General features: G+C 41.7%; 1 protein-coding gene across 1 annotated transcript in view; it reads right to left on the bottom strand.

Annotated features, from left to right (window-relative positions):
* Nucleotides 1-2,222: 2,222 nt before the first annotated feature.
* The window catches only part of PRUNE1 (prune exopolyphosphatase 1), a 104,650-nt gene continuing 92,995 nt past the window's right edge, over nt 2,223-13,877 (bottom strand). The window contains 1 exon segment of the mRNA XM_053704848.1: nt 2,223-3,098. Coding sequence (XP_053560823.1) covers nt 2,574-3,098 — 525 coding nt within the window. The 3' untranslated portion in view covers nt 2,223-2,573.

Raw genomic sequence — 13,877 nt, 5'->3', positions numbered from 1 at the left:
AAGAAAATGACTGGGGTTTATGGGTAGGGGAGTGACACTTAACTGCTTTGCTGCTCTTTGCCTCCCCCTGCTGGCCAGCAGTGATATTCCCACTAGTAATTAAGGACGTCGTGGACCATATCTTAGGAAAGAAAAGTAATTTTTGGTTCCGTTTCGGTTTTCGGCCAAGGGCATCCTGAATTTTTGGTTTCGGTCCAGAATTTTAATTTCGGTACATCCCTAATTTAAACGATTACAGGGTTATCATAAGAAGGTTTAGCTTCTTCAATCCCTAAAGTTACCAAGACTTCCTTCAAAAGTTTGAATATGTTCAATTTTATATAAAAAGGATTATCAGGTTCTACGTCTGATGAGGGAGCCTCCCTGTTAGAGGAATCCTCATCATTGGAAGATACTTCCGTATTTTGTAGGTCAGGACTTGTATTACTAGTAAAAGGTAAAATTTGAACTGACCTTTTTTGCTTATTTGAAGGCGGTAGTGCAGCCAGGGCCTTCATAACTGAAGTAGTAATGAACTAGTAGGTACACTATCTGCAAGGGGGAGAAAGTAAGTGCATTAGTACACATAGAAACATCATTAGATTGATCGGTATGCCATTAGAAATCTAAGCATATAAAGTCACATAAATGAGTTGAAGAAGTTACTTCAGTTGTTTTACAATAAGCACACTTAACTTTGGTAGAAAGGTGTTCAGGAGACTCAGTTCCTACGGTACATTTAGGGACAGATTGGTGCTGCTCCATTATGGCAAAAAAACCCTAAGAAGATTAATGCAATAAATACTATTGTTACCCCCTTAAGGAAAGCTTTCTGAGGAAAAGGAAAAAAATATGCCCCCTTTGTATACCATTGCATGGACATTAAAGCGCTAAGCAAAAACAGCCTAGTTAAGCAGTAACTGTCAAAATGCGCAATTTTCAATTTTTATTTAAAGACTAAAAGGTGCACTAGTGTGCACATCCACTGGTGCGATGTACCTTGCGCGTAGTATGACACGCTGATTTGTGCTCCACTTGTAATCTAGCCCTATATGGTTAAGATTTCAGTAGGAGTATTTTGGTAAGTGAGGCCTCTTAGCCATTGATTCCAGCTTGTTATATTATGGGACAACATTATTCCACATGGCACTGTATTCTTATTCCTCTTCAGCTTGAAAAAGCTGTCAAGATCAATTGGAAAGTACGTCGGATATGCAGCAGAGTGGGTATATGTCACATTGAGAGAAGGGACATTGCAAAGGTGTTGCTTCAATGTTTTTTGAACACTCAGACGCTCATTTTGTGTATGCATGAGCTGGAAGTAAGTCTAGTGTTCCTTTTGTATACACTGTCTCCTCTTTTGTGAAACCTGTCTGCCACTGCTGTTGATTTTATTGTTTTTAGAATTTAAGCTTTGTAAACCTACCTCTGTGAGTGAGTGGGATCTGTGGATTCCCACTGTACCATCTTTAAACACCAAGAGCTGAGTTACAGCTCAAGATCGTAAGTGATATCCATTTAGTTATAAATTACATGTGTGATCGTCTGGCTACCATTGAATCAGGGAAGCTGAAATGGAAAAAAAATATAGCATATTTCTTCCTATAAGGAATCTTGTTACTGTATATCCTTTTTGTGCAAAGTGTATTTTTTAACAACACATATAATTCTAAGATTTATTGTTTTCTTTTTGTGTGTCTTTTATACACAATTTAGAGTACTTTTATTGTTATTTTAAAACACAATGATATATATATATATATATATATATATATATATATATATATATATATATATATATATATATAAATGTCTTGTTGATACCACAGAGTTTGCTGGCACACACATGACAAAGGTATCTGCAACTAGTCAACCAGTTAATGCGAGTTAATCTACAATCTAGAACAGGGCCGCCCAAAGATTTTCTTGTATGGGACGGACAATCGGCTGGGGCCAGTCTTATGTTAAAGATAATACCTCAAAGTGTTAGTTACCATTGATTTAACTGTATATACAACTCAAATTTACAAAATATTGTATGCGTAGAACTGTTTTTCTATAACAAATTAATGATGTCAGTGGTTCCGAGGGTAACAAACAAACCCATGGAGGGCAGGATGTGACCTGTTTGGTAAGCTCTGCTCTAGAAGGTACAAGTCAATTCAACAGTGGTGCATTTAGCTCTTGTCATGATTAGTATCATTGTAAATCCCCACCCCAAAAAAAACATTTACTCATTCATCTCACCACACAATTCATGTTGAGTGTATTGTCAAAATGATATCCTAAAACAAGAGTATTACATCAAAATTAAACATATAGGGGCATATGCATGAAGATTAGCATTCTCTCATTTTCAGAAACCCATTTGTTACATGTATTATAAAATATTAACAAACAGGCACCTCAAATATATTTCCCACCCTAATTAATTCTAGTTCATACAAATTACACAAAAGATAAAATCATGTATAAAGTAAGGATTTGGCACTTAATTAAAATATATATATATAAGAATAAAACAGATTATTTTACAAATATCTTTGATATTTATGGTACCAAGTAGAAAGCAAATTTATCACAATGTTGTCCGGTCACTTCTTTTCTGAAGATGTTACCTCTGAATCTATTACAGTTATACGACTAAATCTTTCTTGGATGGCTTCTGCTGTTAGCCTTGGAAGCCCTTTGTCAAGGGGGCAGCCTTCCACTAGACTGTTCATTGGCGTAGGAGGGAAGGAATTTTCCTCTTCCAATGCATCATCAGTTTGTTTATGAAAAGAACCAAAATAGCATTTTCCTTTTAACTCTTCACCAACACAAACGTCTGAAATCTCCACATGGTCTCCAAGAGCTTCATTGCAATCTGCAGCTGCAGTCTGATCGCTATAGACCCAGTGTCCTTTACAATCCACGTTGTTCTGAACAGACTGCATTGGTAGTCCTAAATTTTCCCCAAGGTCTTGCTTTTTCAAAAATTCTTTCAATATTGGCAGGACTTTTTTGCGGGATGCAACTGTGTTGCCTTGGCTGTAAGAGGTCAGGTTATTACATGGGCCACTGCTAATCAGGGAAAGAGCAAGGGCTGGATTTGTAGCTTGTTCCAAAAAACTGCACACCTAAGATGAAAGCCAAAACACAATGTTATAAAGCTTGATTTTGTTGTGCTTGTTGTTGAATAAAGTGAAAAAGGGACAGTCTACTTCAGAATGTTTAATGTTTAAAAAGATGGATAATCCCTTTATTACCTATTCCCCAGTTTTGCATAACCAACACAGTTATAATAATATACTTTTAATCTAAGCCTCTGCAGACTGCACACTAATTTCAGACTTGCTATTAGCCAATCAGTGCTGTCTCATAGGAAACTCCACCGGAATGAGCACAATGTTATCTATATGGCACACATGAACTAGCACTGTCAAGCTGTGAAAACTGTCAGAATGCACTGAGATAAGAGGCAGCATTCAAGAGCTTAGAAATTAGCATATGACCCTATCTAGGTTTAGCTTTCAATAAAGAATACCCAGAGAACAAAGCATATTTATTGATAAAAGTAAATTGGAAAGTTGTTAAACTTTCATGATTCAGATAGGGCATGCAATTTTAAATTTTGAAAAAACTGTCAAAATAACTATGAATTCTCATTTAAAACAAAAACAAAATAAAAATCACTTCTTAGCTTGATAAAAAACAAACAAATAACCAACTCTAATTCAGATTCCTTATTCACAATCCCATTTGTCAAGGTATGGTGTATATAAACTTTATACTAAGGGATCATCACCTGGACATACATCAGTACACCTCCATGATTGAAGGGACATAAAACCCAAAATCTTTATTTTATGATTCAGATAGAACATATAATTTTTAACAACATTCCAATTTACTTCTATTATCAGATTTTCTTTGTTTTCTTGTCATCCTTTGTTGAAAAGCAGGTACGTTCAGGAGTGTGCACGTGTCTGCAGCATTATATGGCAACAGTTTTGCAACTATGTTATACATTAGCAAGAGCACTAGATAGTAACACTATTTCCTGTCATGTAGTGCTCCAAACATATGCACGCAACCTATCTAGATATCTCTTCAACAAAGAATAACATGAGAACACAAATTTGATAAGTAAATTGGAAACTTTTTTAAAATTGTATTCTCTATCTGAATCATGAAAGAAAAATTTGGGGTTTCATGCCCCTTTAACCCCTTAGCGACCGAGGACGTGTCAGGCACGTCCTACAAAAACTGTCAGTTAAGGACCAAGGACGTGCCTGACACGTCCTCTGGGGTTTCAAACACTGGAAGTGATCGTGATCGCTTCCAGCCGCTTTCAGGGTATTGCAGTGATGCCTCGATATTGAGCCATCCTGCAATACCCTTTTTTTAGCCATGATGCAGACAAAGCCACTCTGTGGCCCTCTCTGTATCGGCCAGCGATGGTGCTGATCGTTGGTGGGTGGGAGCCATAGCAGTGAGGCGGGTGGGCGGCCCATTGCTGGTCAACTTCCTGTCAGACCGGATGATGGTGCCGGTAGTGGGGGGCGGGGGCGCAAACACTACAGAAAAGTGTAAGGGATGGAGGGAGAGGGGGGAATAAATGTTTGGAAAGGGATCTGGAAGAGGGAGGGGGTTGGGTATTGAGGGGGGGCATCTACACTACAAAAAACATAATTTATGCTTACCTGATAAATTTATTTCTCTTGTAGTGTATCCAGTCCACGGATCATCCATTACTTATGGAATATATTCTCCTTCCCAACAGGAAGCTGCAAGAGTCCACCCACAGCAAAGCTGCTATATAGCTCCTCCCCTAACTGCCATATTCAGTCATTCGACCGAAAACATGCAGAGAAAGGAAAAACCATAGGGTGCAGTGGTGACTGTAGTTCAAATGAAAAAATTACCTGCCTTAAAGTGACAGGGCGGGCCGTGGACTGGATACACTACAAGAGAAATAAATTTATCAGGTAAGCATAAATTATGTTTTCTCTTGTTAAGTGTATCCAGTCCACGGATCATCCATTACTTATGGAATACCAATACCAAAGCTAAAGTACACGGATGATGGGAGGGACAAGGCAGGTACTTAAACGGAAGTTACCACTGCCTGTAAAAAACCCTTTCTCCCAAAAATAGCCTCCGAAGAAGCAAGGTATCAAATTTGTTAAATTTGAAAAGTATGAAGCGCAGACCAAGACTCCGTCTTGTAAATCTGTTCAACAGAAGCCACATTTAAAAAAGGCCCAAGTGAAAACCACAGCTCTAGTAGAATGAGCTGTAATCCCTTCAGGAGGCTGCTATCCAGCAGTCTCATAAGCTAAATGAATTATGCTTTTTAACCAAAAAGACAGAGAGGCTGCTGAAGTCTTTTGACCTCTCCTCTGTCCAGAATAGACAACAAACAAGGTGAACGTTTGATGAAAACTGTAGTAGCTTGTAAGTAAAACTTTAAAGCACAAACCACGTCCAATATTGTGTAATAGACGTTCTTTCTTTGAGGAAGGATTAGGATACAAGCATGGAACAACTATCTCTTGAGTGATGTACTTGTTAGATACCACCTTAGGAAAAAACCCAGGTTGGTACGCAGGACTACCTTATCCATACGAAGGACCAGATAAGGAGAATCACATTGTAACACAGATAACTTGGAGACTCTACGAGTCGAGGAATTAGCTACCCAAAAGGAACTTTCCAAGATAAAGATTGATATCTATGGAACAAAAAAGGTTCAAACGGAACTTCTTGAAGAACCTTAAGAATCAGGTTTAAGCTCCATGGCGGAGCAACAGATTTAAACACAGGCTTGGATCTAACCAAAGCCTGACCAAATGCCTAAATGTCTAGAATACCTGCCAGACGCTTGTGCAAAAAAATAGACAGAGTAAAAATCTGTCCCCTTTTAAGGAATTAGCTGACAACCCTTTTCTCAAAAACATCTTGGAGAAAAGATAATATCCTGGGAATCCAGACTTTACTCCATGAGTAACCCTTGGATTCATAACAATCAGATATTTACACCATATCTATGTTCAATTTTCCTAGAGACAGGCTTTCATGTCTGTATTAAGGTATCAATGACTGACTCGGAGAAGCCATGCTTTGATAACATCAAGCGTTCAGTCTCCAGGCAGTCCATCTCAGATTGATTCTATTTAGATGGTTGAAAGGACCCTGAGGTAGAGGGACCTGTCTCAGAAGCAGAGACCGTGATGGAAAGGATGACATGTCCACCAGATCTGCATACCAGGTCCTGCGTGGCTACGCAGGCGCTGTCAAAAACACCAAAGCCCTCTCCTGCTTGGTCTTGACCTCCGGAGGAAATCCCACTCCCCCGGAAGAAAAGTCTGACGACTTAGAAAATCCACCTCCCAGTTCTCAACACCTGGGATATGGATAGCTGATAGACAAGAGTGAGTCTCTGTCCAGTGAATTATTGTAAGACTTCTAACATCGCTAGGGAACTTCTGTTCCCCCTTGATGGCTGATGTAAGCCACAGTCGTGTATATTGTCCGACTGAGTATGATGTACCTCAGAGTTGCTAACTGAGGCCAAGTCTGAAGAGCATGGAATATCACTCCCAGTTCCAGAATATTTATTAGAAGGAGGGTCTCCTCCTAAGTCCACTATCCCTGAGCCTTCAGGGAGTTCCAGACTGCATCCCAACCTAAAAGGCTGGCATCTATTGTAACAATTGTCCCATCTGACCTGCGGAAGGTCATACCCTTGGACAGATGGACCCGACATAGTCACCAGAGAAGAGAATCTCTGGTCTCTTGGTCCAGGTTTAACAGGGGGACAAATCTGTGTAATCCCCGTTCCTCTGACTGAGCATGCATAGTTGCAGCGGTCTGAAATGTAGACGTGCAAACGGTACTATGTCCCTTGCCGCTACCATTAAGCCGATTTCATTCATGTACTGAGCCACCGATGGGCGCGGATGGGATGAAAAAACACGGCAGAAATTTAGAAACTTTGACAACCTGGACTCCGTCAGGTAAATTTTCATTTCTACAGAATCTATCAGAGTCCCTAGGAGGGAAACCCTTGAGATTGGGGATAGAGAACTCTTTCCTTGTTCACTTTCCACCCATGTGATCTCAGAAATGCCAGTACTACGTCCGTATGAGACTGGGCAATTTGGATGTTTGACGCCTGTATCAGGATGTCGTCTAAATAAGGGGCCACTTCTATGCCCCGCGGTCTAAGGACCGCCAAAGCGACCCCAGAACCTCCATAAAGATTCTTGGGGCTGTAGATATCCCAAAGGAAAGAGCTACAAACTGGTAATGCCTGTCTAGAAAGGCAAACCTGAAAAACGATGGTGATCTTTATGCATCACAATGTGAGGATAAGCATCCTTCAAATCCATTGCAGTCCTCTATTGACTCTCCTGGATCATAGTTAAGATAGTACGAATAGTTTCCATCTTAAATGACGGAATTCTGAGGAATTTGTTTAAGATCTTTAGATCCAAAATAGGTCTGAAGGTTCCCTCTCCTTGGGAACCACAAATAGATTTGAGTAAAAACTCTGTCCCTGTTCCTCTCTTGGAACTGGATGGATCTCGTACACAATGTAAGAATGCCTCCTTCTTTATCTGGTTTGCAGATAATTGTGAAAGGCGAAATCTCCCCTTTTTTTGGGGAGGAATCTTTGAAATCCAGAAGATATCTCTGGGATATAAATTCCAATGCCTAGGGATCCTGGGCATCTCTTGCCCACGCCTGGGCGAAGAATGAAAGTCTGCCCCCTATAGGATCCGTTACCGGATAGGGGTCCGTTCCTTCATGCTGCCTTAGAGGCAGCAGCAGGCTCCTTGGCCTGCTTATCTTTGTTCCAGGTCCGATTGTCTCCAGACCGCCTTGGACTGAGCAAAAATTCCCTCTTGTTTTGCCTTAGAGGAAGAGGATGCCACACCTGCCCTGAAGTTTTTAAAAGGCACGAAAATTAGACCTTTTTTTTTTTTTTTTTGCCCTTGATTTAGACCTATCCTGAGGAAGGGCATGACCTTTTCCTCCAGTGATATAAGCAATAATCTCCTTCAAACCAGGCCCGAATAGGGTCTGCCCCTTGAAGGGAAGTTAAGTAGCTTATTTATTAAAGTCACGACAGCTGACCATGATATAAGCCATAGCGCTCTGCGCGCCAGTATAGTAAAAAACAGAATTCTTAGCCGTTAGTCTAGTCAAATGAACAAGGCATCAGAAAACAAAGGAATTGGCTAGCATAAGCTTGTCAAATATATTCATCCAATGGAGTCGCTTAACTGTAAAGCCTCATCAAGAGACTCAACCCAGAACGCCGCAGCAGCAGTGACAGAAGCAATGTATGCAAGGGGCTGCAGGATAAAACCCTGTTGAATAAACATTTTTTATCCATTGGATCTAAAAAGCACAACTGTCCTCGTCAGAGGTAGTGGTACGCTTAGCTAGAGTAGAAACTCTTCTCTCAACCTTAGGAACTGTCTGCCAGAAGTCCCGTGTGGTGGTAACTATTAGAAAACATTCTTCTAAAAAATAGGAGGGGAAGAGAACGGCACACCTGGTCTATCCCATTCCTTATTAAAAATTTTTTAGTAAACCTCTTTAGGTATTGGAAAAACATCAGTACACACCGGCACTGCATATTATTTATCCAGTCTACACAATTTCTCTGGCCCTGCGATTGTACACATTCATTCAGAGCAGCCAAAGCCTCCCTGAGCAACAAGTGGAGGTTCTCAAGCATAAATTTTAAATATAGAAATATCAGAATCAGGTTAAATCATCTTCCCTGAGTCAAAAAAAATCACCCACAGACTAAGCATATTGTGAGGTAGTATCATACATGGTTCTTAAAGCGTCTGTATGCTCTGTATCTACCCCCAGAGCTAACTGCTTTCCTTTAATTTCAGGTAGTCTGACTAATACTGCTGCCAGAATATTATTCACCACCTTTGCCATGTCTTGTAAAATAAACGCTATGGGCGCCCTTGATGTACTTGGCGCCATTTGAGCGCGAGTCCCTGAAGCGGGAGTCGAAGGGTCTGACACGTGGGGAGAGTTAGTCGGCATAACTTTCCCCTCGACAGAATCCCCTGGTAAAAGAAACGCTATGGGTGCCCTTGATGTACTTGGCGCCATTTGAGCGTGAGTCCCTAAAGCGGGAGTCAAAAGGTCTGACACGTGGGGAGAGTTAGTCGGCATAACTACCCCCATGACAGAATCCTCTGGTGATAATGTTTTTAAAGACAAAAAATGATCTTTATTGTTTAACATGAAATCAGTACATCTGGTACACATTCTAAGATGGGGTTCCACCATGGCTTTAAAACATAATGAACACAGAGCTTCCTCTATGTCAGACATGTTAGAACAGACTAATAATGAGACTAGTAAGCTTGGAAAACACTTTAAATCAAGTTAACAAGCAAATATATAAAACGTTACTGTGCCTTTAAGAGAAACAAATTTTGTCAAAATTTGAAAAACAGTGAAAAAAAGGCAGTAAAACAAACGAAATTTTTACAGTACATGTAATAAGGTAACAGAGCATTGCACCCACTTGCAAATGGATGATTAACCCCTTAATGCAAAAAACAGATAAAAAAAACAAAAAAACGACATAGACGTTTTTAAAAACAGACACAACAAACTGCCACAGCCAACAGTGGGAAGCTTCAGTTAACTGTTTCTATGCAAAATTTAAGCCAGCCATGTGGAAAAAACTTAGGCCCCAATAAGTTTTATCACCAAACATATGTTAAAAAACGATTAAACATGCCAGCAAACGTTTTAAAACACATTTTTACAAGAGTATGTATCTCTATTAATAAGCCTGATACCAGTCGCTTTTACTGCATTTAAGGCTATACCAACATTACAGTGTTATCACCAATGTACGTTAAAAAACGATTAAACATGCCCGCAAACGTTTTAAAACACATTTTTATAAGAGTATGTATCTCTATTAATAAGCCTGATACCAGTCGCTATCACTGCATTTAAGGCTTTACTTACATTACTTCGGTATCAGCAGTATTTTCTTAGTCAATTCCATTCCTAGAAAAATATTTTACTGCACATACCTTATCTGCAGGAAAACCTGCACGCCATTCCCCCTCTGAAGTACCTCACTCCTCAGAATGTGTGAGAACAGCAAATGGATCTTAGTTACGTCTGCTAAGATCATAGAAAAACGCAGGCAGATTCTTCTTCCAAATACTGCCTGAGATAAACAGCACACTCCGGTGCCATTTAAAAATAACAAACTTTTGATTGAAGAATAAACTAAGTAGAAAGCACCACAGACTCTCACGACCTCCTATCTATGTTGAGGCTTGCAAGAGAATGACTGAATATGGCAGTTAGGGGAGGAGCTATATAGCAGCTTTGCTGTGGGTGGACTCTTGCAGCTTCCTGTTGGGAAGGAGAATATATTCCATAAGTAATGGATGATTCGTGGACTGGATACACTTAACAAGAGAAAACTGGGGTTTTATTTATTTACAAAAAAGGCAGCTGCCAGTACCCAAGATGGCTGCAACTAGGTATTGGGGGGAGGGTTAGAGAGCTGTTGGGGGGGGGATCCAACATTGCAGAATAACTATAAGAAAATAGTACTGGCAGACTTTCTGCCAGTACTTAAGATGTTGGTAAAAATTGTGAGGTGGGGGAGGGAAGAGAGCCGTTTGAGGGGAGTCAAGGAGGGATGTGTCAGGTGGGAGGCTGATCTCTAAAATTAACCCTACAAGCTACCTAATTAACACCTTAACTGCTGGGCATAATACAAGTGTGGTGCGCAGCGACATTTAGAGGCCTTCTAATTACCAAAAATCAATGCCAAAGCCATACATGTCTGCTATTACTGAACAAAGGGGATCCCAGAGAAGCATTTACAACCATTTGTGCCATGATTGCACTAACTGTTAGTAAATAATTTCAGTGATAAACTTAAAATTGTGACAAAGTAAACCATTTTTTTTTATTTGATCGCATTTGAAATGGTGGCATGAAATATACCAAAATGGGCCTAGATCAATACTTTGGGTTGTCTATTAAAAAATATAAATACATGTGAAGGGTTATTCAGGGATTCCTGACAGATATCAGTGTTACAATGTAACTATCGCTAATTTTGAAAAAAAAAAATGGTTTGGAAATAGCAAAGTGCTACTTGTACTTATTGCCCTATAACTTGCAAAAAAAGCAAAGAACATGTAAACATTGGGTATTTCTAAACTCAGGACAAAATTTAGAAACTATTTAGCATGGGTGTTTTTTGGTGGTTATACATGTGTAACAGATTTTGGGGGTCAAATTTAGAAAAAGTATTTTTCCCCCCATTGTTTCATCATCTTTTATAAAAAAAATTATAGTAAATTATATAATACTAGTCCTAAAGCCCGTTCACACGGGTCATTTTTTGCAGTACAGCGGTCCCAACCCCTTTCTGTCTCTCCCCCCCTCTTTTGATTTCTTTCTCCCCTCCTCTCCACCTTTTGCGCTCTCTTTCTCCCCTCTCTTTTGCTCCCTCTCTCCCCCCTCTCTTTTGCTCCCTCTCTCCCCCCCTTTCTTTTGCTTTCTCTCCCCCCTCTCTTTTGCTCTCTCTCCCCCCCTCTTTTGCTCTCTCTCCCCCCCTCTCTTTTGCTCTCTCTCCCCCCCCCTCTCTTTTGCTCCCTCTCTCCCCCCCTTTCTTTTGCTCCCTCTCTCCCCCCCCCTTTCTTTTGCTCCCTCTCCCCCCCCCTCTCTTTTGCTCCCTCTCTCCCCCCCTTTCTTTTGCTCCCTCTCTCCCCCCCCCCTTTCTTTTGCTCCCTCTCTCCCCCCCTTTCTTTTGCTCTCTCTCCCCCCCCCTCTCTTTTGCTCTCTCCCCCCCCCCCTCTCTTTTGCTCTCTCCCCCCCCCTCTCTTTTGCTCTCTCTCCCCCCCCTCTCTTTTGCTCTCTCTACCCCCCTCTCTTTTGCTCTCTCTACCCCCCTCTCTTTTGCTCTCTCTACCCCCTCTCTTTTGCTCTCTCTACCCCCCTCTCTTTTGTGCTCTCTCTCACTCCATCTCTCTTGCTCTCTCTCCCCCCTCTCTTTTTCTCTTTCCCCGTTCTTTTGCGCTCTCTTTCTCCCCTCTCTTTTGCGCTCTCTTTCTCCCCTCTCTTTTGCACTCTCTCCCCTCTCTTTTGCACTCTCTTTCTCCCCTCTTTTGCTCCCTCTCCCCCTCTCTTTTGCGCTCTCTTTCTCCCCTCTCTTTTGCTCCCTCTCTCCCCCCTCTCTTTTGCTCTCTCTCCCCCTCTCTTTTGCTTCCTCTCCACCCCTTTCTTTTGCTCTCTCCCCCTCTTTTGCGCTCTCTCTCGCTCTCTTCCCCCTCTCTTTTGCGCTCTCTTTCTACCACTCTCTTTTGCGCTCTCTCCCCCCTCTCTTTTGCTCTCTCTCCCCCCTCTCTTTGCGCTCTCTCTCGCTCCACCTCTCTCTTGCTCTCTCTCCCCCCTCTCTTTTACTCTCTTTCTTCCCTCTCTTTTGCGCTCTCTCCCCCCTCTCTTTTGCTCTCTCTCCCCCCTCTCTTTGCGCTCTCTCTCGCTCCACCTCTCTCTTGCTCTCTCCCCCCTCTCTTTTACTCTCTTTCTTCCCTCTCTTTTGCGCTCTCTTTCTCCTCCTCTCTTTTGCTCTCTCTCTTTTGCGCTCTCTTCCCCCTCCCTTTTGCTCTCTCCCCCCTCTCTTACGCTCACTCTCCCCCTCTTTTGCTCCCTCCCCCCCTTCCTTTTGCTCTCTCTCCCCCCTCCCTTTTGCTCTCTCTCCCCCCTCCCTTTTGCTCGCTCTCCCCCCTCTCTTCTGCGCTCTCTCCCCCTTTTATAATTTTTTTATAGTAAATTATATAATTCCCACGGGCCATTTTTTGCAGTACAGCGGTCCCACCCCTTGCTCTATCTCCCCCCCTCTCTTTTGCGCTCTCTCTCACTCCACCTCTCGCTTGCTCTCCCTACCCCCCTCTCTTTTGCTCTCTTTCCCCCCTCTCTTGCTCTCTCACGCTCCTTTTTTTTTTGCTCACTCTCCCCCCTCTCTTTTGCGCTCTCTCTCGCTCTCCCCCCTCTCTTTTGCTCTCTCTCACCCTCTCTTTTGCGCTCTCTTTCTCTCCTCTCTTTTGCTCCCTCTCCCCCGCTTTTGCTCCCTTTCTCCCCCCTCACTTTTGCTTCTCTCCCCCCTCTCTTTCTCCCCCCCCTCTTTCTCCCCCCCCTCTTTTGATCTGTCTCTCTCACACACACGCACGCGCCCGGTTCCGCCACGCCCACTCCTGCCCACCGTTGTCACACCGCGGACAGCAGATCAGGTAGACTCTAAGGCCAGGTGTGTTTGTCCTTGCGCTGTCTACTGCGCATGACAGCTTCGGACAAACACACTTTGCCTTTTGTATTATAGGATGATGAAAATAATGGTATCTTTAGAAAGTCCATTTAACGGCGAGAAAAATGGTATATAATATGTGTGGGTACAGTTAATAAGTAAGAGGAAAATTACAGCTAAACACAAACACCGCAAAAATGTAAAAATAGCCCTGGTCCTTAACGGTAAGAAAATTGGTCTGGTCACTAAGGGGTTAACTCCTTTACTACTTTCAGAGAAGAACTTGTCCAAAATACCGGAGAAATTTTAGAATTTTTACTATCACTTCATTTAAACAGAGCCTTGTTTTTTATGTATTTTTATTTTTTAAGCAGACAACCCAATGTATTGATCTAGACCCATTTTGGTATATTTCATGCCATTATTTCACCGCCAAATGCGATCATATAAAAAAAATTGTTAACTTTTTACAAACTTTGGGTTTCTCACTAAAATTATTTACATACTGCTTGTACAATCATGACACAAATGGTTGTTCTCTGGGATCCCCTTTGTTTAGAAATAGCAGACATGCATGGCTTTGTCA

This window comes from Bombina bombina, chromosome 1, assembly GCF_027579735.1.
Source record: "Bombina bombina isolate aBomBom1 chromosome 1, aBomBom1.pri, whole genome shotgun sequence".
NCBI classification, from domain to species: domain Eukaryota; kingdom Metazoa; phylum Chordata; class Amphibia; order Anura; family Bombinatoridae; genus Bombina; species Bombina bombina.
This window is presented reverse-complemented; position numbering and strand designations above follow the sequence as displayed.